The following is a 13,627-nucleotide window of genomic DNA, read 5'->3' as shown; positions in this document are numbered from 1 at the left end:
CATTCTACCTAACATAAATGAAATAGTCCTCTTGTGTCTAAGGTTCTCACGGAAGGACTTGATGATGATGGACATGCAGACTTCTGGCTTTTAATTCTTCACTGTTGGAACATCATGGTGCTTTGAGTAGATGGTGGTGGCAAAAGCCACCACCAAAAAGACACCGGAAAAAGAAACAGAAGAGAGAATAGGGGTTAGTACAGATTTTAGAGCTACCATGGATAGTTATTATAATGAATTGGATATACAGAGTATCAGGATTAAATTACAGTGAAGTTATGAGAAGGCCATGTTAAAGTAATGTGTTTTCAGCAGTGTTTTAAAGTGCTCCACTGTATTAGCCTGGCGAATTCCTATTGGCAGGCTATTCCAGATTTTAGGTGCATAACAGCAGAAGGCTGCCTCACCACTTCTTTTAAGTTTTGCTCTCGGAATTCTAAGGAGACACTCATTTGAGGATCTGAGATTATGATTTGGAATATAAGATGTCAGACATTCCGATATATAAGATGGGGCGAGATAATTTAAGGCTTTATAAACCATAAGCAGAATTTTAAATTCAATCCTGAATGACACAGGTAACCAGTGTAGTGACATCAAAACTGGAGAAATGTGCTTGGATTTTCTTTTCCTGGTTAGGATTCTAGCAGCTGCATTCTGTACTAGTTACAAACGATTTATGTCTTTTTTGGGTATTCCTGAGAGGACTGCGTTGCAGTAATTTAGTCGACTGAAAACAAACGCGTGAACTAATTTCTCAGCATCTTTCAATGATATAAGAGGTCTAACTTTTGCTATGTTTCTTAAGTGAAAAAATGCTGTCCTAGTGATCTGATTAATATGCGATTTAAAATTCAGATTTCAGTCAACAGTTACCCCTAAGCTTTTTACCTCCGTCTTGACTTTTAATCCTAATATATCCAGTTTATTTCTAATAGTCTCATTGTATCCATTATTGCCAATCACTAAGATTTCAGATTTCACTTTATTTAGCTTGAGAAAGTTACTATTCATCCATTCTGAAATACAAGTCAGACAATGTGTTAGTGAATCAATAGAATCGGGGTCATCAGGTGCTATTGATAAATACAGCTGTGTGTCATCAGCATAGCTGTGGTAGCTCACGTTGTGCCCTGATATAATCTGACCTAACGGAAGCATGTAGATTAAGAAGAGCAGCGGACCCAGGATAGAGCCTTGTGGAACACCATATTGGATATCATGTGTCCTTGAGTTGTAATTACCACAACTAACAAAGATTTTTCTCCCTGCCAGGTAGGATTCAAACCAATTTAAGACACTGCCAGAGAGGGCCACCCATTGACTAAGGCGATTTCTAAGAATATTATGATCAATGGTGTCAAATGCGGCACTCAGATCTAAGAGGATGAGAACAGATAAATGGCCTCTTTCTCCATTTACCTGCAAGTCATTTACTACTTTAACGAGTGCAGTTTCTGTGCTGTGATTTGTTCTAAAACCTGACTGAAATTTATCAAGAATAGCATGTTTATTGAGGTGCTCATTTAACTGCATAATGACTGCCTTCTCTAAAATTTTACTTAAGAAAGGTAGGTTAGAGATGGGTCTAAAATTTTCAAGAGCAGAGGGGTCGAGATTATTTTTCTTAAATAGGGGTTTAACTACTGCAGTCTTGAGACAGTCTGGGAACACCCCTGAATCTAATGACGAATTTACTATGTCAAGAATATTATCAATTAGCACGTCCGATACTTCTTTGAAAAAATTTGTTGGTATTGGGTCAAGGATACAGGTGGAGGGTTTCAGCTGAGAAATTATTTTATGTAAATCAGGTAAATCTATCCTAGTGAAAGAGTTTTATTTGTTTACAATGGAATACTGGGGTTTAGGAGGATCCTTAGTGTTGGGGAGATATACTATGTTATTTCTAATATCATTAATTTTTTGATTGAAAAATACAGCAATATCCTCACAGGTTTTACTGGAAGTACTTAGGAGGCATTCCTTTGAGTTACCTGGGTTTAACAGACGATCAATCGTCGAGAATAAGACTCTGGGATTACTAGCATTGTTATTTATAATCTTAGAGAAATAGCAGCGCCTCTCAAGACGGACTGTGTTATTGTATTCTGTTATTTTAACTTTTAATATTTCATAGTGGATAGTTAGTTTAGTCTTCCTCCATTTACGCTCAGCTCTACGGCATGTTCTCTTTAAATCAGACACTCTTTGGGTCTTCCATGGTATAACAATGCTAGAAGATTTTTTAACTGTCTTTACAGGCGCAACTGTCAACAGCAGCTCTCACTTTAGTATTAAATCTTTCCACCTTACAATTTACATTATCCTCGCTATTATAGTTGGCACTATAAACGGATTGATTGTTTAGAATGTTTGTAAATTTTAAAGCTGCTGATGAGTCAAAGAAGCATTTTTTAACAAAATGCTTCTCATGAGTGTTTCTAACATTATTTCTATATTAAAAAGTAGAAGAAAATGGTCTGATAGACCAATATCAATGATCTGCTTTATATCAGCTTTTAGTCCTTTAGTAATCACTAAGTCTATCGTATGACCTGCTTTATGTGTAGGCTAATTAACGAGCTGTCTCAAATCAAAAGAGTCCATATGAAAATTAAAGTCGCCGACAATTAAGAGTGTGTCATAGTTCGTAATTAAAATTGACATTAAGTCAAAGAATTCCTCAAAGAAAGATGCGTTGAATTTAGGAGGTCTATACACGGATAATACTAGAATGTGAGAAACTCCATGAATAACAACAGCGAGATACTCAAAGGATTTGAATTTACCAAATCTGACATCTTTACATTTTAACCGGCTTGAGTAAATGTTTGCCAAACCGCCGCCTCTCTTTCCTTGGCGATCTGCACGAGTAAAACTGTAATCCAGAGGCGCAGATTCGATTAAAACAGCCGTGCCATCTGAGCTATGCCACGTTTCACTTAGTGCAATGAAATCTATTTTTCTATCACTAATAAGATCTTTGATAAAAAACATCTTGTTAGTTAAAGCTCTAACATTTAATAGTGCCATATTTAATGTTTCGGAGTGCAGAGATGAATACTATGTGCGTTATTGATATTTGGTACGGGAACTAAGTTATTTTTATTAGCGCCGCTCTGTGTGTATTTTTTGTTTAATCTATAGTCTGTTTTTATAGTTTTAATACATTGTTCATCTAAAGTAGTAATTTTAATTAAATTATTGGTGTTTATGCTGTATTGCCTAGATTTTCTACATGCATTGAGATTGGTTATTAGAGTATTAATGTTGTGCACTTTTACGGAAGATTTTATTAAACAATTATCATGTCCTAGCACAGCAATAGCATTTCGGAAGGGGTTAAGAGTAGAGATAGATAGTCAAGATAAATGAGTTACCTTAGATATGTTTTCGGAGAGGACCCGGGTGCCGAAACTGTTCAGATGCAGGCCATCTCTCTTGAAGAAACGCTGCCTTTCTCAAAAGAGGTCCCAGTTGTTGATGAATCCGATGTCTTGATTCTTGCAGAAGCCTTGCAGCCAGTTGTTTAATCCTAGCAGACGACTGTAATACTCGTTTGATCATCTGACGAGAGGTAGTGGACCCGAAATGAAGATCTTTGCCGATGGGTCCTCTCCTTCGTGTCTATAATTAGAGCTGCGAAGTCAGCTTTGAGGATTTCTGACTGTCGATGCCTTATGTCGTTCACGCCGGCATGCAAAACAATCGCTCCAAATGCCCTTTCCTTGTGCTTCTCGTAGATTGCCGGCGCACGTCTCATCACATCTTGGACACGAGCACCGGGAAAACAAGAAGCAAACGATTTTCGATTAGGGCATGCGATATTGAGGTTTCTAACTATAGAATCACCTACCACTATTACATCACCAGGGGCTGAAGGCAAACTGGGGACGCGGAGAGGGTCGAACCGGTTCTGAGTCAAAATGCTCGCCTGTGCCGATGGAGGTGTTCTAGCCTTGAACCCCCGCCTGCATAGCTGAAATCCGCCGAGGTCTTCGTCGGAGTTGTCATTGCTTCTATGAGGCGTGGGGGTGAAGTTTATTTGAGCGGCACAACACAGGGTTGATGTTACTCCGATTACAGATGGTGAGGACGGTTTATCCAGTAGCCGAGCCTTCAGATCCCTAGGGTATCTTCGTCTGGACAGGAGTTTCTGAATCTGTTCGTCGAGTACCTGGAGTTCTTCTATGACGACGGCAACGCGATTCATCTCACTGTCGGCCATTGTCTGCTTCTGCTTCTGCTTCCGCTTTGTGCCCTAGGAGAAATGAGAGAGAGAGATTGGTTAGTGAGCTAGTTATGATGTCTGTATGCACTTCCTCTTTGCACTTAACCAGACCAAATTATTATTGCTCAAAGTACAGCAGCATAAAATGTTATTGCACCTGTTAATGAATAGTACATTACATATTATAAATAGTATTACATTAGTATATTGCACATTACCAATGTGCTTATTGCACATGTTCAATTAAAAATGATCTCAGACTGAGGAGATTCAGAGTTCAGAAAGTGTATGGCAGATGGGAAAGGAGGACACTGGCCTGAGGCTGCTGTGAGCACTGCCTGTATTTCCTTATTAGAGGGAATTCAAAAGACTGTTGAACCTCTTGGATGGTTCATTCAGTGTTCCCACAAACAGACACATCAATAGGTGTACTATAAGCATGGCTAAGGACCATCTTTTAGCATCTGGAAGAACACTTTCATTCTAGCATGACTTATCTATAAGACTACCTTCTGTGTGGAGTTTCTAATTTAGTAGCTTTCTGTTAGCATGTTGTTACATTAATTGTTTACTTGAAATATCCTGATGTGGACTAAATTAAAATATGGAAAATTAATATTCTTAAGAAAACATTCTCTGCTTCCATTCTGACCTCGGATTCATTCCATCATTTTCACACTTGCTGTTGCTGTCTAATAAACACCGCGTAACAAGCATCAAATTTTAAAAAAATCGGATTTCTTATCATTGTGTTTTATTTGAGGTTTTATACAATAATGCAAAATTTGACAAAGCACTGTATGCGTAATACGTGTCAGATACACACAGCACAGAAGCCTCACTTCACACAAATTTTATACATCTAATAGAATATATATTGTACTTGTGATACATATTGTATGGTAAGTAAGTTGAATTTACATTTTGAGCTTTCTCAGAATGAATTTTAAGCTACCTGGAAATGCATTCAAGATATTTTAAAATGATTTACAGATATCTGAAAATACATCTGTTTTACATTTGAAGATATCTTGAAAAGATACTCTGTATTGAAAGTTGAATAAACATTTAGATATCTCTTTAAAAAATTTCAGATATCTTACAATTTACTTTTTTAAATATCTGAAACTCATTTTGAGATATCCTAAAATAAGCTCATTTACATTTTATGAAATCCACAATAGATTTTGAGATCTCTCAAATGCATTTCAAAATATCTCATGCATTTTTAGAAATATCTCACAATAACTGTGCATGCATTTCAAATACATTTAGAGTCAACTTAAATTGACCTTGCATGCATTTTAAGATATCACAAAAACACTTTGTGTAAAATTGACTATTCTTTCAATGGGACTTCATCTCTGTATTTAGAAATGAGCAGGAAACTATTTTGAAATATCTTGAAATGCATTTCAGATAACATACATTGTATTGTAGATATCTGAAAATGCTACTAAGACAGCTTGAAATAATTTAATATTTTTTTAAGATATCTTAAAATGTATTTGAAATGTCTTGAAATAAAATTTAAGATATCTTGAAACAAATTTTAAGATGTTTCAAATGGAGCAGAGACCCATTTTAACATATCCATCCATCCATCCATTTTCCAACCCGCTGAATCTGAACACATGGTCACGGGGGTCTGCTGGAGCCAATCCCAGCCAACACAGGGCGCAAGGCACGAACCAATCCCGGGCAGGGCACCAACCCACCACAGGACACACCCACACACCAAGCACACCCTAGGCCCAATTTAGAATCGCCAGTCCACCTAACCTGCATATCTTTGGACTGTGGGAGGAAACCAGAGCACCCGGAGGAATCCCATACAGACACGGGGAGAACATGCAAACTCCACGCAGGGAGGACCCGGGAAGCGAACCCGGGTATTTTAACATATCATGAAATTAATTTGCGATATCTAAAAAATATTTTAATTTGGGAGATATCTTAAAGTAATGTAATGCTCATTTTAAATTTAAGCTATCTGAAGTGCATCTAAGATATCTTAAAATAACTTCCTGTGTATTTGGAGATATCTGAAATTCATTTCGAGATATCTTAAAACAGACAGGAAATTCCATTTGAAATATCCCAGAATCTTTTTGAGACAGCTTGAAAGGCACAGAAAATTTAAAATAACTGGAAATGTATTTGAGATGAAATGCATTTCACATATCTTGACATGCCTACAGATTTATTTAATGAAATCTCAAAATGTATATGAGATATTTCAGGATGCACAGGGACTTAATTCAAGACAGCTTGAATTGCATTTGAGATATCTTGAAATCTATTTCAGATATACAGTATCAATATTTACAGAATATCATTTACAGATATCTTGAAATATATTTGAGATATCTTAAAGTGCATTTCAGATATCTTGAAACAGACGCCTTTCCAAATATCTTAAAATGCATTTTTGAACTATCTTTAAATTTTAATTTGACTTACATAGATATCTGTAATTGTTGTTGAGATATTGAAATGCATTGTAAATATCTGAAAATGGACAGGAATTTATTTTAAGATATCTGGAAATGTATTTGAAAGGTTTATTATGCTGGAGATGAATTGCTAGTAAAATTAAAGAAGGACAGTAAGACAAGATATATAAAAACACAGCTAGTGTCAAAAACCCGGTAGTCAAAAATAATCGTTGTCCAAAATGGTAAACAAAAATAGTGGTCACAATTCAGAGTGAAATGATTAAAACCCAAAAACTAGTACTATAACATGAAAAAAGTTTGTTTTAGGTATGTGTTCAACATTTTTTACATTTCTCACATTTCTTGTCATCCTACATTTATACAGATCGTTGTAGACACGGAACACACATGAAATGTATGTGTTCCAAAAAATGATATATTATTTACCCTATACAACACCAGGCACCTCACACTAAGATTAAACAAGACTTGAGCTGGGAGAACTTTTTGCTCGAGTTGAGCCCTGTCAAGGGGGGAGATGGGATAGCAGGCTGCTTGCTGCTTGTGGTGATCGACACATTGCAAAACAAAAGACGCTGATGGAGAGGAGTGAAGAAATTTAAGGTGGCTCAGGATTATGAGTTTTTTCTTTAAACTTCAGGGATTCTACTGTTTTAAAAATGGGTCTCTGCTCCATTTCAGTTATGTTAAAGTGTATTTCAAGATATTTCAAACACGTTTAAAGATATATTTAAAATCACATATGTGAATATAATCTTTCATATTTGTAAAAGTAATGAGAAGTCAAGCAAAACTAACAACAAGAACCGCATCCCCATTGTTGTCACCTATAACCCACATCATGAAGCACTTCAAAAAATGATAAAAGAACTTCAGCCAATGCTTCACAATGACAAAACACTGAATAATGTATTTCCAGAACCTTCCCTCCTGGCATACAGACAACCACCAAACCTGCAGCAACTAATTGTCCGAAGCTCCCTAACTGAATCAACGGAAAATGGCACAACTCCCTGCCTACAGAAAAGATGTAAAACATGTGCTCACATTTATAATACAGTCCATGCAGTTATACCACACTGCCGATTAGAACATCGCATAAAGAGATAATTTTCCTGCAGATCATCTAATTTGGTCTACCTACTTCTCTATATGAAATGTCCTGACACTGCACTGCATGTGGGAGAAACTGAACACACTCCGCCACAGAATTAATTTACACAGGTTTCATATCAAGTGTGGCAACACAGATGTTCCTGTAGCGGCCCACTTCAACAGTCATGGACACTGTGAGAGGGATTTTAATGTCACAGTGCTTATGGGCAACTTCAGAACACAGCAAGAGAGAAAAGAATGGGAAGTCAAACTCATGCTAAAATTTAACACATTACAACATGGTTTGAATAGAGACAAGTGTTTTATGGCCAGATATGATGATTGTTTGCATCTCTTGGACTGACACAGACAACCTGTCTACAGACCCACATTGTATTGAAAAGCTCATTAGAAACTTCAAAAGACTTTGTTGGACAGTTATCTTATCCAAAGATCTTGACTAGACATTGTTCTCTTCTTTTGCTTAATGAATCTTATCCTGAAGAGGTCTATTAATTTCTTACATTTAAGATGTCTCACTTAAAGGTTTTCCAATGTTGTATCTGTCCTGGTGTCTATAAAAGCATAGGGAACTCCAGTTCCTGTATTACATCTTGCCTAAAGAAGGGGCCTGAGTTGCCTCGAAAGCTTGCATATTGTAATCTTTTTAGTTAGCCAATAAAAGGTGTCATTTTGCTTGACTATTCACTACATTCATAAGGGCTAACATGGTACAACACCCTAGTAATACAGACATATTTCTGAAATATATTTCAAAATATCTCAAAATAACTTGCTGCTTATTTCAAGATATTTGAAACACCTTTCAAGAAATCTCAAAATAGACACGAAGTCCAATTTAAAAAAAGGAATAGTACAGGAAGTGCTTTCAGGATAGTGTGGCATCTTGGATCTGCATGAGGTGAACTTAAAGAATTTACTCTTCAAACTTAACTATCCTGTCGAACCTCCCTCATTACTCTTATGATGCATCTACCACTGTTTACTGTCGTTTTGCCTCTAACATATTTTCAGCATTGAATGACGTACAAGTTTGCCCTTCTAAATGATGCTTCCTAACTTAGTGCTCCACTTCTTAACAAACCTCCTATATTTCTTATGTTGTGCATCCCTGTATACCCTTAGATATTCTCCTATTTAGTTGTTTGGTCTCCTATTACCAAACTCACCTAATACTTATTCCTTGAAAGGTGGTTTAGGGCAGGCCTTGTTGTACGTTTTACTCAATTTTAAAATTACACTGGACGTCTCTATTGTCTGTATTCTGAATTTTTGCTCTGTATTTTTAAACACTTAATATTCTTTTACATTTTCATTTGTGAATGACCAATGTTGCCCAGTTGTCTCTTCATTGTCTCTTCATTCTGTATCTTATCTACAGAGAAGGTGACATCATGGTTCAGTGGATAGTAATGCTCTCTCACAACCTAAGAAGTCTGATTTGCATAATCCACTCCTGTTTTTGTGGTGTTTCTCCTGGTATTCCTTTTATTTTTTAACTCCATGTCTGTCAAGTTAATTGTTATCTCCAAGTTGGGTCCATATGAGTGAGCCGAAGTTTATTTGTGTGAGTGGGTGGGTAGGTGTATGCTGCAGTGGGCTGGTATTCTATCTAGGGTTTCTTCCTGCCTGAACCCTAGTGTTATCAGGATACATTGCAAAAAATATGTGTTCGGATTCAGCAGGTTGGAAAATGGATGGATGGATATATCATGACATTAAATCTTGTTTTCCTTATTGCAAGAATTATTAACTTAGGAAAGAATTTGTATTTACAATCAATATTGCTTACGCCATTGGCAGATTTCTTTCCCAAATGAAAGCAAAACAATTCCCATTTAAAGTTTTTTGTCTATTTTTTGCATATGCATTTTTTTCCAGTGTAGTATCTTACTCGTAGCAATTTTGTACAAAAACACATGCTCTTAAAATAGATAGTAGGATGGATTTTAAACCATGTCACAGACAGCTTTTGCTGCTTCTGCTGTAAGCCCTCTCACTGGCAAAGTAAATAGAAGCTGACCTGAAGGTGAAGTGAAATTGGTAAAGGTGAAAACTCCAATAAATTGTACTTAGTCCTGCCATTGATTCATCATAACTTCTCATTTTATTTGTGTGCTTATTTTATAAGTTAAACTCAATACTGTTTACCTTTTTCAGATTTACAGGATTGCTACATTTGCGGACAAGGAGAAGGGAGATCCCGTGATGCTTTGCAGAGCTTCTGTGATTGCAAGACTTTGGTGACACATGAGAAGTGTATACTTACATGGATTTTAAAGGTACAGAAGATAACATGCAATTAAAACAGTCAACAGAAAGACCACAAAGAATGCATTAGCTCTTGAAAATGATGTATCCAAACTGAGTTTAAAGAGGAATCCATATTTTCTAGTGAATTTCTTAGCCTCTTATTAAAATCTTGCGAAGTAGTTCTGCCCGGTCATAACCTTATTTTAAGCTTATACAGTTTTTTTGTCTCTTAATTTCTTTTTATTGTGTTGGCCATTTTCAAGCTAATTGATGGCTGACCATAATCACACAAAACCCATCTCTATATGGTAATCCCAAGACTCCCCCTATAGCTTGTCTGAAACCTTATAGATGAATTGCCACAAAACACCTTTGTTTTGTGTTTATGAAAAGTTAACTTATAATATTGTAACAGCCTGGCAGTAGCTTTTTACACTGCTGTTGTTACAGTCTGATTACGTCACAAGCCCCTGGGGTGAACAGTGTGCCAGCCAGGTGGGAGTTCTACAAGCCATAAAAATCTGAACTGCTAAATTATAAGATTGTTGGAATTTGGCTTAATCAAATAGGCCCTATGTAAAAGACGTGAGGGCTGAACTTCACAGGAGAGAAGCCATAAGGAGGGCTGGGCCAGGTTATGGGGGGGGGGGGGGGTAACATTCTGTCAGTGGCACAAGTAATAGAATGCTGAGTAAGGCTGCCATTCAGTTAGAAGGCAAGCAGCATGGGAATCTGTGTGAGTAGAGCAGCAGGGTGAGGTGCCAGTCAAGCCTGCCTGAGAGTGGACTGAATGTGAATTGGCACTACAAGTCAAGAGCAGTGACAACAGAAGAGATGGCATGCACTAGGCCAGTGCTTCCCAAACTCGGCCCTGGGGACCCACTGTGGCTGCAGGTTTTTGTTCCAGCCAGATTCTGTTTTTAATTGGACTCCTGGGCTAATTAAGTGAACTGTTATTTCCCAAGTTCTGTGTTTTGGGAACAATATAGAAATTAGAAAACTAAGTTTGGTAAAAAATATATATATATATTAAAATGTACTAAGCAGTTATATGGGAATAATGTATTTTCTTTTCTTTTTAACAATATTTTTATCTTGATTTTCATTCTACTTCTTCAGGTGTTCTGATTGTTTAATTAATTCATTATTTACTAATTAGTGGGTCTGATGCTGAAGTAGTTACACCCTTTGATTATTCAGTGTTGTTTGCCTGCGTGTCTGCTCTGCTCGTTTTTAATTGTTGTTAATGAAATACAACGAAGGGGTAAAACTGCACAGAGAAAGGGCAAAATATAATGAAATCAACAAAAGAGAGTTAAGCTTTTAAATCTATAGAAAAAGCAGAAATATTTCTATATGTCTTATAAATGTAAAAATCATGCAGCTGTGTTTTGCTGAATGTAGAATAAGAGAAAACAAATGCCAGCTAATTAAATGAGCTCAGTGTTATCAGGTGTTGTCACTGATTAGGAATCTGGTTGGAACAAAAACCTGCAGCCACAGGGGGTCCCCAGGACCGAGTTTGGGAAGCACTGCTCAAGGGAGGTGACACCAAGCAGTAGATGAGTCCCCCCTCCTGGCCTGTAACATTGCAGGTCATAAATATTACATTTTTTTTTGCTCATGAGGTGGATTCTTTTTTTGTTTCTTTTGGACTTCAAAGAAGCAGCCAAAGAGCCATGTCATCCTTCAGCCTGGTGGAAGTGATTTCCTTCCCAAAGAGTCCTACAGTAAGCAGGTCACTATAATATGTACAATTCAAAGATGGGCTGCTACTGGATTGTCCACTTGGCCTTAATCCTTTAAATTCTTATTTAAAATGATAAGGTACATATTACAATGTGTGTGAAAGGATATACTGTATTAACTGCAAAATAGTTTTTTTTCCTGTCTCTCTCTCTCTAATGTTTATTAATGAATTGCATGAGAATGTAATTTTTAAAGCAGGCTAAAAGGTATCTGTTTTGTAATTATCATAAATGTAAATAAACCCATCCCCAGTCATTTACATATTTACTTTTAAGTTCCAAGTCAGAATGGATGGAGTCAAAAGGAGTTGGAGTAGGATACAGCAGGGATAGGTATATAACAGAAGAAATCAATGGCCATGTGAGAGGTCTTCTTTTTCTTCCTTCTCAGCTGAAGCATAAACATATATGACATGAATACATGACCTGGAGATAAAACTTTTTTTAGTAACTATTGTTAAACACAATCATTTGATTAATTCAGAAGTTTTTCATATAATTATGTTACAAAGTATAGGCTGTAATTTTTTTTGCCTGTTTCACTAAGAACTGTTCAGTTTTAGAGCTATGAACTTTAAACGTCCAGTACACTGGATTCTGTGGTTGTCTCTTAAAATTATGGAAATCATTTTATTTTGTTTTCTGTCTTATTGAGTGCAGCTATCAGTGTTTCTTATGTACACATTTAAGGATTACATTCTTATTAGTCATATGTATTTATTTTGTTTTTAGTGCCCCCCCCACCCCCACCACAAACACTGGCTACTATTAAATCAGACTAATCATTTTTAAACCAATAACCTTTATGTGTTTTACTGTTTACACATTTTGATCCAAATGATCAATGATGTCTTTTGTAACTCAGATATAATTGTTTCTGCATAATTTCCAAATAAATGCAAACAGGAAAGTTTGCTACAAGAATCAGACAAATATGCATGTCAAATTCAAAGCCATTAAACAAATAAAACATTTCTCTAAATGATTTTTGAAGTGCTTTAGTTTTATGCCATCTGAGGGTTTTGCTGTTAACAACAACATGGCAGCATCCATGAAAGTAATGCATGAAATAGCAGCATTGTTGTAAAACAAAAGGGATCACAATTACGTCAGAAAAACAATATAAAAATGAATGCTAACAATAATAATAATGGTAAGACATCCAAAAATTAAATTAAAAAAAATAAACTGGAAAAAAAAGAAAAAAAAAACGAATTAGACTAATACCAAGGAAGTTCTTAAGAGCAAGCTTGTTAGGTTAAATGGCAGTTCCAATTTGGACCCATGTGAATGCAACTACGGATAAGTGGGCGCTGGTGGACAGGCACATTTTAGAACATTAGAAAAACTTTTGGTGAGAACAGTCATTCAGCACAACAAAGTTCCCCAATCCTATCCACCTAATCGCTCTACAACAAGATCAAGTCCAGTCTTGAAGGTCCCTAGAGATTTACTATCCACCATGCTACTTATCAATTTCTTTCTGAAAATCAAGATGTATTATATCATATGAGCCATCCTTTTCTTTCATATCCTTTTCTTGTTCCCTCATAGAATTCCAGTAAAACACGACCTCCCACTTGTAAAATCATGTGGACTGTTCCCTAAAACTCCTGTCCTTGCCATGTGCTGCTCAATTTTCTGCTTAATAATTTCTTCCATTAATTTACCTGTTGTGCACATTATGCTTACTGGCCAGTAGTTACTTGGATCTGCCTAATCACCCTTTTTAATATTTGCTATTTTCCAGCATTGCCCAAGGTTGTTTCCTGCCTTTGGCCCAGTGCTACTAAGATAGGCTTTGCCTCCTTTACTTA

General features: G+C 36.4%; 1 protein-coding gene across 1 annotated transcript in view; it reads left to right on the top strand.

The window, feature by feature from the left end:
• The window catches only part of LOC114659139 (uncharacterized), a 510,099-nt gene that overhangs the window by 113,723 nt on the left and 382,749 nt on the right, over positions 1 to 13,627 (top strand). The window contains exon 3 of the mRNA XM_028811406.2: positions 9,970 to 10,091. Coding sequence (XP_028667239.1) covers positions 9,970 to 10,091 — 122 coding nt within the window. The remainder of the gene's footprint in view (positions 1 to 9,969; positions 10,092 to 13,627) is intronic.

The sequence above is a fragment of the Erpetoichthys calabaricus genome, chromosome 10 (genome assembly GCF_900747795.2).
Source record: "Erpetoichthys calabaricus chromosome 10, fErpCal1.3, whole genome shotgun sequence".
Lineage (NCBI taxonomy): Eukaryota > Metazoa > Chordata > Cladistia > Polypteriformes > Polypteridae > Erpetoichthys > Erpetoichthys calabaricus.
Note: the sequence above shows the minus strand (reverse complement) of the source record. Positions and strands in the feature narration are given on the sequence as shown.